Genomic DNA, 13,683 nt, shown 5'->3' with positions numbered 1-13,683 from the left:
TAGAAACAGCCAGACGAGTGTCTCCGAAATGAGGCACAAGAGACGCGCATTTAGGTCTGCGCATACGCATTAGCTTGATCCAGCCTGAAAAGTACAGATTTTTTGTCATGATTCCAGCGTTTAAGAAATAAAATAAAATAAAATGAGGCAGAACTGTCAGATTTTATTGGTGATTTCAAATATTAAATTTAATCGAAAGCTTGGTAAACAGCTTTGGAGAATTTGTTTGTACAGTTTGTACATGGGCTACCAACAGCTGTGAGATGTCAGTGTTAATTTTAAAATAAAAAATTATTTTATATTATACCATACACTAGAAACTAGTGGACTTTTCTTTGCTTTTAAATAAAATAAAGGAGTATTGCAATAAATCGTTTTTACTTTTTCTACTAACCTCTTACTGTTCCTATTGCCTAAGCATAGAATAACAAACTGAACCGAACCGAACCGAAAACCGTGGTTAAAAAACCGAGGTATGTATTGAACCGTGGGCTAACTGTATTGTTGCATCCCTAGTGTCTATGTATGTTTGTCTACATCTGTCTGTCTCACGTTCTATCTATCTGTCTATGTCTGCATTTTGGTCTATCTGTCTGTCTGTCTGTCTGTCTGTCTGATTTTTTGTTGATGAACTTTTCTAGTTGTTGTCTGCTGTTCATTTCCTTCCTTTGCATTTAACTTCTGCTCCCGCTCCCAGTTATGTGAGTGTAACTTGCTGCCTTGGCCACTGTCACATCATTGACAGTATAATTTATACCTTACTTCCTGTTTGAACTTGGACTACGTCAGCACGAGAGAAGAATATCATGTGCATCAGCTGAAAGCCTAGGAAAGATAACACTGTGTGATATCACAGATATGTCAAACAAAACAGATTTTAATTATTTTGAATGGAATCGAAGACTTCTTGTCAACACAAAATCACATTAGCCGCATTAACACAACTAAATTTAGTCATCCATGTCCTAAAATATCTAAATGGTCTTCCAGTGTATAGCTGTGAGGATGCATTTCCCTGTAAAGCTGTTTTACCACAAAATTACAACACTGAACAGGCCACATCTTGTTCAACTGTTTTTTCTTGAGGAAGAGGTGTGGTAGAGTGTTGCAGATCCAGTTCCCTTTTCATGTCTACTGAATTCTCCAGAGCTCCACCTGATGGTGGCTCAGGGGAAATATAACTGTTAGTATCATTAACTGTAGGGTAACCCCAACGAGTTAACAGTGGTTCAGCTTGAGATTAATAATGTGTTTGTGTTCAGGCTGCAGATCGCACAGGAAGAGCACCACTCGGTGGAGGTGGAGAAGGTCAACCTGGAGCGGCAAATGAAAAGAGAGATTGACGAAGCCAAGCAGGAGGCTCAGAGACTGCGAGAACTGCGTGAGGGAACTGAGAACGAGCTGAGCAGACAGACATATGCAGAGCAGGAGCTGGAACAGGTATTACAATAAAGCAATAAGCCCCAAGAAGCAAGGGTTTACATTGAATTTATAACAGCTAAGGAGTGTTGTCAGGCACAACGTGGATCAGAATATAAATGGAGCGGAGCCTTCCAAACCCTAGTAAAATAATAGCATGATTTATGTCTAAGGCACATGCCTCTTTTCATCATTCATTCATTAGCAACATTTGGAGAACCTTGCAGTTTCTCACAGTTTCACCTTACAGGTGTCCCATCACCATGGGAACTGGTGAAGAGGCTTCCCTCCTCAAAACACTGAAATGCAGCCAATATTTATGAGCGTGTGTGTTTGTTTTAGGTGCGAATGGCTCTGAAGAAGGCTGAGAGGGAGCTGGAGTTGAGGAGCGGCTGGTCTCCTCCTGAAGCCCTGCAGAAGTGGCTGCAGCTCACACACGAGGTGGAGGTGCAGTACTACAACATTAAGAAACAGAATGCAGAAAAACAGCTCACAGTGGCTAAAGAAGGGGTAAGATACATAAGTCACATATTCACATATTACAAGCTTTAACTGAATATTAAATCTTGTTCAGCTAGCTTATTGCTGGTATTGCTGTTAACAATGAAGTTGTGACCACCATAACAGGCAGAAAAGATCAAGAAGAAGAGAGGAACTATCTTTGGGACGTTCCACTTAGCCCACAGCCCTTCACTGGATGATGTCGATCACAAAATCCTGTCAGCCAGGTGAGTCACCATTTTGAGTCACCAAGCGTGAGGCTCCCTTTATATCTTAAGTCCTTTATGTCTATGGCTCTTCGCGCAATAAGTGCTGTTAGAATTGAATGAAGAAAATAAGCATTTCTCCTCCATGTTGGGTGAAATCCGACAAAGTGGTTTAATAAAGGATGTTTTGATCTTGTGAAATACAAAAATTTAATACATTTTACTCTACCAATATATTTTATATGGGACAATATAAATATATTGTCCTAACGAAATCCAAATTTGTATCACTTTTTATTGTACTAATGTTTTTTATGAACCATTAAACTTAGCATATGATATGACAATGCATATTGAGCCACCTGTTGTGCCATCAGCCCATTTTGTGGCGTGGTTTCTTGGCCGCCACAGAGTTAAATTCATGAAAGTGGACATAAGGCCTTGAAATATGATGTACTGCCCTACAGCACTCTTTACTTTATCAGTCTTTTTATGGACCCTTGAACTTGGCAAATAGGACAATGCACACACAAGCTGCATTGCGCCATCAGCCCATTTCGCCGTGTGTTTCTCGACCGTCACAGAGATGCTTTAAAGCGGACATAAGGCAGTGATATTAGAGGTATACTGACTTAACAAAAGCCAAATTTTGAGCAAATAGATCTTTATTAATTAATGCGCAGCCACACTCTCCTATTCTTTATAGTAAAATGTCGCACAAATGAAATATGTTACAGACAGTATATATATAAACCGTAAGTTGTAACACGTGAGCATGCAAAAAATCCTGTGCACACGTGAAAAGTTTCACATTTTTTAAAGTTGAACCTTTTTGTTGTGCATGTTTTTAGAATGCCATATCATGCACAAGATGCAAAGTGCAACTGTTAAACACGTCCATGGAAGAGTAGCGTAGTGGAATGGAAAAACACACTCTGTGTGAATGGCCTCTTAAGGTGATGATACACGTGGCAACTTTTTGAGCAATATTGCTGGGCAATGTTGCCGTCAACGGGCAACCTGATGAGACACAGGGCAACTAATTAGGGCAACAGACAGTTGGCAGCAACTAATCAGAGAGGAGCAAATCTATTGCCAACCCAATAAATACCTTACTATAAACACTTATAGGCACTTTTTTTCAACTTTTCAAATATTTTCTTAATTTTTATTAAAAATAAATGCCTTTCCGATCTGATTTGTGATAGAAAAAGGGAGAATACCGAGTTCAGCAAAAGGCAGATTCGAACCCGCGTCAAAAGTTACATTCATATGTCATACGCCCTACAGCCTACACTACTACAGACGTTAAACTAACTCCGTCTTTTTAGTATTTAACTGAAAACATTCAATGGCTTAATTACAGCTTACATGCATTACTTTGGACAGTTGTTGGTATTTTAAGCAATATATGAGGTAAATTCCCTGTTTTGGGTTGACGCATGACAACTTACTAGCGTAAAAAGATATAAGTTCACACTCTTTTTCTCCGTTCCACTGCCGGTGAGAGGCCGCCATCTTGTTTGAATTTTTTTCTGAAAACTCCGAACTGGTCACGTGATCGGCTGCTAACATTCTGATTGGAGGATCTCAAAAAATTGCCCACGACCGATCTAACGTATCCAGATATAAATTTGTTGCTCATTCTCAATGGGAAAGTGCCCAAGCAACGTTGCTCGGCTACATTGCCCGGCAACATTGCTCAAAAAGTTGCCCCGTGTATCATCACCTTTAGTGTGAAGAACTTTTTAATAATCTGAAGAACCTTTTTCCAATATAAAGAGTATAGGGGCTTTCGCACCAGAGGAACCTTTTCATAGTTCCTAGAACTATTGGCTGAAGTACCCAGATTTTGCCGTGTTTGCACAGCAGGAACTAGGAACGATTTTAGTTCAAGGAACTCCTTTTGGGGGAACTAAATTAGCTCCTACTTCAGAGTAGGGTCTAAACCAGCACTATAGGAACTAGCTATGACGTAAATGTATGTTGATTGGTCAAACACATGTCAAACACCAGCACCCGGCAATTTTAAAAAGCCGTGTAAACATATTCATGAACATGGAAAACAGTGATAACGGCATTTACCTGTTGTCTGTAGGGTTGTGTTCTTTTCTCCACCTCAATGATATGTAATACCCACTTTTTGCTCGTTCATTCACGTAAAATTATGCATTATGCATCACGAAACCCACAACACACAACAAACACAATCACAGCATCCTCCATCCACCGGTTTTTAGCGCTTGTAAATGCCACGCTTAGAGACGCTGCTGTCGACCGCTTTAGAGTTCCTATTCCCGGTGTGAATGCAACCAGAAATATGGCCCAGAAGAGAAATTAGTTCTTGGGGAACTATTCTAGTGGCCAGTTCCTATAACTGAGTTCCTAGAACTATTCGGTGCAAAAGCCCCTTATTTCTTTTGTGAATGTGAAAGGTTCCATGGAATCTTAAATGCCAATAATGACCCTTTATATATAGAGTAACAGCAACCAAACTAAGCCTCACCTCTCTTTCTCTCTCACTTCTGCAGACAGGCTCTGGGAGAAGTGACCACTGCTCTGAGAGAAAAGCTCCATCGGTGGCAGCAAATTGAGATTCTGACCGGTTATAATATTGTCAATAACCCTGGCATGTCATCTCTGGCCTCTGCCCTCAACCTGGACCCTGCTTTCCTGGGCATCCGCTCTGCTGCACCCCAACACCTACTGCTCTCCGACGACCTAGACGACATGGATGAGGACATACTTTCCCCAGGAACCCTGCAATGTGAGTTTATCATGCACACAAGTGTGGTACATTGAGTTAAATCTGATCATATTCATCTGTGTCGCATTTTAAAGCTTCTCAGCAGTCTGTAACCATTTTAAAATGATCTGGTCGGTAGTTTTCTAACCCTAATACATGGCAATTAAGCTTTCCGTTGAGCTTTGCCTTTGTGTGGTGTGATATCATTGGCTAATGTCCGCAGATGCCGCCTGGCAGATGGATCGGCGAGTGAGCGACCTTTGGCCCGTGGCCGCCGAGAGCCAAACCCTGTGGAAACATTCTGGTTGGCAGCACCCCCTTTATTCTCTCAGCCAATGCTAACACTTAGCAAAACACTTCTGTGTTCCTCCCACTGGCCGGTTAAGAGCTTCTAGATGGAAATTTTATATCCATCTCTTAAAAAACACCTTTAACCCTTTATTAGGCTTTTAAAGTGCAGATGTGGAATCAGTGCTGCTGTTTATATTCATCTCAGTGTGGATAAACACCTGAGCAGGTAAAATCTTGGTCTACTGTGATCATTACTGTACTATTAAAGATGTTATTATGAATTAGAAGCCACTGATTCCATGTTTGCACCGACTTTTTTGCCCGTGAAATAATGCCGAAATGTGACCACACTTTTGTATTGAAAATAATGCTGCAAAGCAATGCTCTGTATGTAGCTTTCTTTTTAAATTATGTATATATACATATATGGGCTTTTCACACTGAAATTGTTAACCTTGGGTTATTTTTAACATTTGGTGTTAGCATTGTAAAAGCTAACTTGGTGTTAAAGGATTAGTCCACTTTTAAATACACTTTTCCTGATAAATTTACTCACCCCCATGTCATCATAGATGTTCATGTCTTTCTTTCGTCAGTCGAAAAGAAATGAAGGTTTTTGAGGAAAACATTCCAGGATTATTCTCCTTACAGTGGATTTCAATGGCTACCAACAGGTTGAAAGTCAAAATTACAGTTTCAGTGCAGCTTCAAGGGCTTTAAATGATACCAGATGAGTAATAAGGGTCTTATCTAGCGAATCAATCGGCCATTTTCGAAAAAAATACAACCGTTTATGCTTTATAAACAAAACATCGCCTTGAACGTACTTTCTGCTTCCACGTTCCTCATAACGCTTACGCTGAATGTTCTACGCCTTCCCTATTCTACTTACGGAACGAACGCGGCGGCAGTTTCGTTTTTTTCCGTAACTTGAATAGGGAAGGCGTAGGACATTCAGCGTAAGCGTCATGAAGAATGCGGAAGCGGAAAGTACGTTCAAGGCGATATTTTGTTTATAAAGCATAAACGGTTGTATTTTTTTCGAAAATGACCGATCGATTCGCTAGATAAGACCCTTATTACTCATCTGGTATTGTTTAAAGCCCTTGAAGCTGCACTGAAACTGTAATTTTGACCTTCAACCTGTTGGTAGCCATTGAAATCCACTGTAAAGACAATAATCCTGGAATGTTTTCCTCAAAAACCTTCATTTCTTTTCGACTGAAGAGAGAAAGACATGAACATCTTGGATGACATGGGGGTGAGTAAATTTATCAGGAAAAGTGTATTTAAAAGTGGACTAATCCTTTAAAACACATTACCCCCCTTTCAGGATTTCAATGACGTCATATAACTGCCAGATTCAAACTGTGCTTTCGCTCTTTGGCTGGTACACAGCCAGAGACGGACACGCTCAGCGCTTGTCATATATCACAACTATGCAGTGTTTTCAGCCACATAATTTCTTTTTTTTAGGTTTCAGACATATAAATACACATAAGCACTAGTAAAGCAACACATTTAGAGTTTGTAAAATACACACTGATGTCAGATGTCATCAGTGGAAGCAGCAACAACAATCCATTCAAATATAATTTGCAGGTGTTTATTCATATCAGACACGCATAGTGGGCCTAAGTAACTATAAAGTTTACCATTATTCTATTATTCTTCCAGTTCACCAGCCACTTACTTGCATGTACTTGGGGAGAAACCGATGAATTCACATGCTGTAAATCCAACTGAGAGGTCTCTGAACTGCGGCGCAAGCTAATCTCGCGTTATAAATCAAGATAAAGATCATTTATAAAGGTTTTTAAACAACAAAACACATTCACAAATATTTGAGAATCGGTAGTTGATAACATGGCAAGCAAGTTTGTGAACATTATAAATAAAAAAGGAAAAATTAAATAATAGCGATACATCTGTCATACTGTGTTATTGTGGCTGCGGTGTGTCATGTGACAAGCATGATGCGTCGCCATGGAAACTATAAGGGCAAACGTTCTAAAATAATGGTTGCCTTAAAAAAACTCAATCTGGGGGGTCAGCTAGAATACTTTAAAGCCACTTTTAACCCTTTCAAGCGTGAGTTTAATCTAGGGTTAATATAAATGTTAACCCAGTGTTAAGCCCAGGGTGCAAAGCCTATATTTAAACTTATTAGACGGCTCTTTGGAATATTCTGATTGGACAATGGCAGCATTCTGCGTATAAACATTTTGAAAATTGTCTGTTAAACTGTATTGGCTGTTGTCCCAAGCAGACAATGGGTCTCATTCACTAACCTTTTATGCATGAAATCTGCATACAAACATTTTCACGAACAAATCATGATTGATCAAAATATTTCATACTAAAATTTATTCTAAATTTACCCAAAAAATGTAGGAACAACTGAAACCAAATGTACGCAACAAATTTTGGTGGCCTTATGGACCTTATGTAGCCCCGCCCCTTTTCAGCACTGCACTCATTGTTTTCCGTCTTGAAGCATGAAGTTAAGATATTACGGGTTTATGAATGAACCGCTCATTTCACAATCTTCCCGGTCCACTGATATTTGTTATGACATCCAAAGCTCATGATACCTTTAGTTAACTGTACAATAAGTAAATCCACTTCACCAGCTAATTACTCTTCAGCCGCAATGCCATAGAAACGTAAAGAGCTACCGCAAAAACGGAAAGTTCAAAGACGAAATTCTAAAGATGTCTGCGTGCTTTTTCCTTTGCCACATAAGGTCTATAAATATTAAGATGAAATAGAAATGATTTGTGCATATTTTATGCAAATTGCTAACCTTGGCCATGCAGTCGTTCATACTCTAAATTCATTAATATTACAATGAGGTTAAGAACAAATTCATGCGCCTACACACTTTGTGAAAAGTTGTTTCGTGTATATAAATATGAAAAATCCACAAAATAATTTGACTCCAAACAATATTTCATGTCCATTTATTCCTTAAGTAGCCGTGTAATAAGCTGGATAATGTCATTATCCCTGTTAAACATTTCCATGATTCATTCAACTAACCAAGAGCTGCACCATGGCAGTATTTTTGTGTAGGCTGTAAACTGTTTATCTGTTATCATACGGTTTTTGTGGACACTTATCTTCTTTGCACTGCAGTCTTGCAATGCTTTCACACTTTTGTGTGTTCACTTCCTGTGCCACATCATCAGCTCTGTTTCCTTCCCAGCTCTGTTTTCCTTTATTAACCACGGTTAATGTGCTTTTATCATCATCACGCACACTCCTTCCAACTGTAACTTTCAAAATGTGTTTCAGTGATGTGTTTGTATTTATTGTGGTCAATCTTTTGCAACAAAGACAGGCCTTCATCAACATCATAGCAGAACAACTCATATTATACCAGATATCATTTAGCACTACAGCTTAGTGTTCCACATGTAGTCCTCTGTTGACACCTGCTGTTAAGATGCTTTTTGGGTGATCGGATCACAAGTGGACGACGCTAAATACAGATGTACATGGGATCTAAAACGGTTTGAGCTTGTCCACTTTAGACCATTTTCAGAGGTAGTTGAAAACGCATTCGACGGGATTGCCTTCATAGTTTAGCTGCTTGTGTGTTCGAACAGCGACAAAAAAACAAAACAGCCTCCGCCTACTGACTGAAAGGGGTAGTTCACCCAAAAATTAAATTTCTGTCATTAATTGCTCACCTTATGTCATTCCAAACCCTCGAAACTGACAGGAAAAAGGAAAAATTATTGAATAAAGTCGTTATTTTTTTGTATGTTTTTGCACACAGAAAGTATTCTCATCACTTCATAACGTATGGAACCACTATAGTCACGTTGACTATTGACTATTTTAACGATATCTTTAGTACTTCTCTGGACCTTGAATGTGGTAATGCCATTGCTTTCTATGGGAGATAAAAAATATTTTAATTTGTGTTCTGAAAATGTCTTGCAGGTTTGCAACAGCATGAGGGTGAGTAATTAATGACAGAAATTTCATTTTTGCTTGAACTAACCCTTTAATGCGTAAACATTTTGGGAAGCGCACTAGCCAGATGCAATTTAAACTTTGTCGGCTGAAGATCCAAGTTTGGTTTGAAGATGAAAAATGTACCAAGCACAATGTTCTCTCCCCATTCCCCATTTCTAACACACACTCACCGCATTCGGCATGGTCTTGCGGCTATTAGAGCAGAAATCATCTCCGTGCGTGTTCATATGTAAATTGCACAAGCTTATTTTGTCAATTAGATCAAAAGATCTGAAAAAAAAAAACCCCGCCCATAAACCCTCCCCTCGAAGAAATCGGGAACAGAAACGAAAGCTTTTGCTTTGGTTTAAATTCCATTTGGCTAGCGCGCTTCCCATAATGTTTACGCATTCGGTCAGTAGGCGTTCTTTTGTGGCGATTCGAACACACTTGTTTGCATGAACATTTCCACCACGAAAGCAATCTGTTCGAATGCATTTTTGACTATCTCTGGAAGTGGTCGAAAGTTTTACACCTGTATTTAGCATCGTCCACTTGTGATCCGATCAACCAAAACGCATCTTAAAGTGGCTGAAAGTGGACAAAAGCGATGGAATAAAACACCAAGTGTAAACGCGTATGTGTCTCCCTCGTTTACTTGTGATCCGATAGACCAAAACGCATCTTAAAAGTGGTTAAAAGCAGTGTTGCCAATTTAGCAATTTTGTCACTAGATTTAGCAACTCCCTCACCCCTTTTGAGATTTTTTTTTCAAAAGCCTAGCAACAAATCTAGCAACTTCTTGGACAAACCTTATCTAGATTGTTCTCACTCATCTGTATTTATATATATTTATATATCAGTGAAATCGCCATTATGGCATCATCTAGAGACATTTAGCAATCAGATTTAGGTGCTTTCAATCAAAAGCAGTTGGCAACATTAGTTGAAAGTGGACAAAAGTGACAGATTAAAACACTTAAATGGGTATGTGTCTCCCTCGTCTACTTGTGATCCGATTGACCAAAACGCATCTTAATACCAGATGTAAACAGTACCCTAGTTAAGTCATGACGTATTGAATGCTGTTTCCGGTTCCAAGCCTCCACTCCATTTCAAGTGAGAATACAATCTCAGCAGCTGAGATTCACGGTGTCCAAGACACCAATACGGGTTAGGGTTATCTCAATAAGATTTAATTGTTTCTCTCCCATGTACAGAGAGTATCTCACAGAGACTGGATGATTTGAATGACAAACATCTGTGTGTGTGTGTGCCTCTCCTCAGCTCCCAGCCTGATGTCCCTGCGGCCGCGTCACGGAGACCCCGCGCTGAACCTCAGCTCACAGAGGTTGGTAGAGGGCAGCGAGAGTGAAGCTGGGCCCCTGCGGCCCCCCGGCCGGCCTTATGTGCGGCAGACTCGCAGCCACTCCATCGGTCACGTGGAGTTTCTCCCTGTGCCTTCGCTCTCTTCTTCTCTGTCTCATCCCTCTGTCTCTTCCTCACTCTTCTCTTCCTCACGTTTTGCTGCGCTTCAATACCGTTCTTCATGCTTCACGTCAGTGGAGGCGGTCTCAGGTCTGCCACCAACAGGGTTCACTGGTTCACGCAGCGATCAGAGTACTGAAAGCATCGGGTACCACAAACACAGTTTGCTGTGCACACACACGGCATGTGTGTAGGTTGTACACAACCTCCCTGAACTAATTAATAACTGAAATATTTCCTATTCTAAAAACAGTTGCTAACAGTTTATTTAACAGTGAAATGCAATCAGAATTTTACGCAAACCTGTAATAACTATATTAAATGTACTTTATGTATTTAATCTCACTTTATTAACCAATGCCAATTGAACTTCCTTCTCCCATATCCTATTCTTCTTTAATCCAGAATGGCAGCACAGCTGAAAGTTGAGTTGCGCCCTCTACTGTACAGGCGTAAATATGCATTTCCTTCAGCTTGAGGCTTATTCATTTCAGTTTTGGTGTGAAAGGGCCTTTACATTTAGCCTGGTAAACCAACTCTGCTACTTCACTTTGCTTCGTAGACAGAGTCTGGAATGGCATAATAGAGAAGTGTTTTCTCTCTCGCTAGGGGACGCTTGTCTGAAGTTTAAAATCATTGGTTACCCGTAAGCCAATCAGATACGTTTAGTTATGACGTATGTTATCCGCCTGTACAGCCGCATGAGAAAATCAGCATCTAATCAAATCTATGTTGAACTTCCACTGTAAACCTTTGTACACATGATGATGTGAGCAAATACCGGAGTGAAAGGCTGTAACGACTTTTGCAATTATGCGAAGTAATGCACCCGAATTTGCATCCCGTTCTCGTTTCCCATTTCCGCGGTCGTTTCGGTTTTCGATTTCTCTAACCTACAATGTAAAACTCGGCGCGTAGCATCTACGTCAAGGCTCTCAGCCCGCCCTCTGTTCGTTGATTGGCCCGGCTGTTTCCAGACCGGTGGCAAACACAAAGCTATGACGCTGTATCAGACTGAGTACAGAAGCGAAATGAAATTGAGCGGAAGTAGGAAGTCTGACGTAGTCAGGCTACTTTACATTTGCCAAAAATAGAACTTTTTTTGTTATTGAAAAACAAACAAGAAAGCCCAGCTGAGAAAAAGTAATGTAACACATTACTTTTCATAAAAAGTAACTAAGTAACACAATTAGTTACTTTTTTTTAGGGAGTAACGCAATATTGTAAAGCATTACTTTTAAAAGTAACTTTCCCCAACACTGGAGGGAAGTAGTCTCCCACAATCAACTGCAACCGAATTCAGGTTTGGCTCCATTCTGTATGGATTCATAATGAGGGATCCAATTGATTCACTTGGAAGTACATCATTATATGGAAGTAAAATGGATTGTGACTGCCTTTTCATGTTGACCAAGTTTAAAAATTGAAACGAAATGGGTAGATTCTGAAATCCTCTTTTCTTTTTGTACCATCACCTAGGGATCTGAACCGGTCAGGAATCGGATTCCTCCCTCTCTATGTCTCATTCCGGAGACGCCCTCTGCTCCTCAACTCCACTCTACAGTACGCGGTCCAAAACCAATGGCGGTTCCTCTACCGACAATCTTCTGCTGCAGAAAAAGACCTTTGGCATGGAGAAATGTGCCAGTCTCGGAGAGATCCACTCTCAGCCGTCTAGCCTCGCCTCAGCCGAGTCGATGCGCTCTCTCAACTACACCTTCGAGCAGGACGGCCCGTCAGGAAAGGGATCCAATCGAATCTCTCATATCACAGGCAAGAAGACCCTGGTGGATGAGGACAGTGGCTCCACTGGAGAAGACACTGAAGGTTCCAGCACGGGCCGCAAGAAACACACCTTTACCAAAATCTTCAGAAGGCCGAAGAAATAACGACAGTATTGGGAAATTGTCTAATATGAAAGGACTAAGATGGTACGTTTTAACCTAGCAGAGTTTACTAAGAACATGTAATTTATAAGGAATTTTTGATTTATATCACAATTGTGTTGACCAACGGGAACAGAAAGAGTTATTTGTTGGGAACAGGTATGATATCACTGTACATTTATTTATTTACTTCAGCAAATAAGGGCGCATTATGTCCATTTTTGGTGTGAAAGTTTCTTCTGTTTTTAATTGTAGGTAGCGTGAGCTTGGGGCTTTCGCTCTCAAAACAAACGCCAAAGTGCATGCAAAGGCTATGCTGTTGTTTTACATAGGATTTGCTTGGGCTTCTTCCCTTTTCACATGCAGCCCAACATTGTGTTGCCAGAGGAGACATTTGGCCATAAATATTACCATCCAAATCTCCTTGCTGAAAAAAAAAACACCATATGACACAGTATGAGTGTGCAGCATTTGTGTTTGTGTATTGACCGACTGGCTCTTCTGATTTCTCCTGTGGATACCAAAATTTGTTTTAAACTTGTTATGCCCTCAGAGGAGATCGGTGCCTTTCATTTTAAGCATTGCCAAATGTTATTGCAGTGAACTGCCTGTGTGTGAGTCACAGACAGGATATGTACTGTAGTTCTCGTCTCTGTATCTCATGTTCATTGTGTAACTACATGCCTACATGAACTTCATTCATCCTACATGCCTCTGACTTGCTTTCATACTGGAGAAGTAATAAAAAAAAAAAAGACATAAAAGGGAGGATGTTTTGCGGCGAATAAAAAAAAGTTGAGTGCCAACATAAACTGGGGAGTTTCTTTTCTTGACACTAGAACACAAAACTTCACATTTTAAAATTGTCACTTATTAGCTATTTCTTTTTCATATTTGACATTTTAATTTTGGCAGCCTTTGTAAGGAAAGTGAAAGGTCAAATTATTAATTACACCATTTTTTAATTGAATAAGGACAATGTATTATCAAAAATGAAATCTGAAACAAATCAGTTATATTTTTAATTTTGGTACCATCATTCAAAAGTTTCTTTAAGAAAAACTTTTATTCAGCAAGGCCACATTAAATTGGTAAAAAGTGACAGTGAAGACATTTAAGCCAATAATATATAATATTTTACTGTATTTTTGATCAAATAAACAGCCTTGGTGAGCATTTC

General features: G+C 39.8%; 1 protein-coding gene across 1 annotated transcript in view; it reads left to right on the top strand.

The window, feature by feature from the left end:
- Positions 1 to 13,315, top strand: part of stim1b (stromal interaction molecule 1b) — a 45,079-nt gene extending 31,764 nt beyond the window's left edge. Inside the window, 8 exon segments of the mRNA XM_048166195.1 lie at positions 1,263 to 1,440; positions 1,762 to 1,929; positions 2,047 to 2,147; positions 4,658 to 4,893; positions 5,096 to 5,176; positions 10,417 to 10,480; positions 12,097 to 12,112; positions 12,114 to 13,315. Of these exon segments, the coding sequence (XP_048022152.1) occupies positions 1,263 to 1,440; positions 1,762 to 1,929; positions 2,047 to 2,147; positions 4,658 to 4,893; positions 5,096 to 5,176; positions 10,417 to 10,480; positions 12,097 to 12,112; positions 12,114 to 12,506 (1,237 nt within the window). The 3' untranslated portion in view covers positions 12,507 to 13,315.
- The last annotated feature ends 368 nt before the right edge of the window (positions 13,316 to 13,683 follow it).

Source organism: Megalobrama amblycephala, linkage group LG18 (genome assembly GCF_018812025.1).
Source record: "Megalobrama amblycephala isolate DHTTF-2021 linkage group LG18, ASM1881202v1, whole genome shotgun sequence".
NCBI lineage: Eukaryota > Metazoa > Chordata > Actinopteri > Cypriniformes > Xenocyprididae > Megalobrama > Megalobrama amblycephala.
Note: the sequence above shows the minus strand (reverse complement) of the source record. Positions and strands in the feature narration are given on the sequence as shown.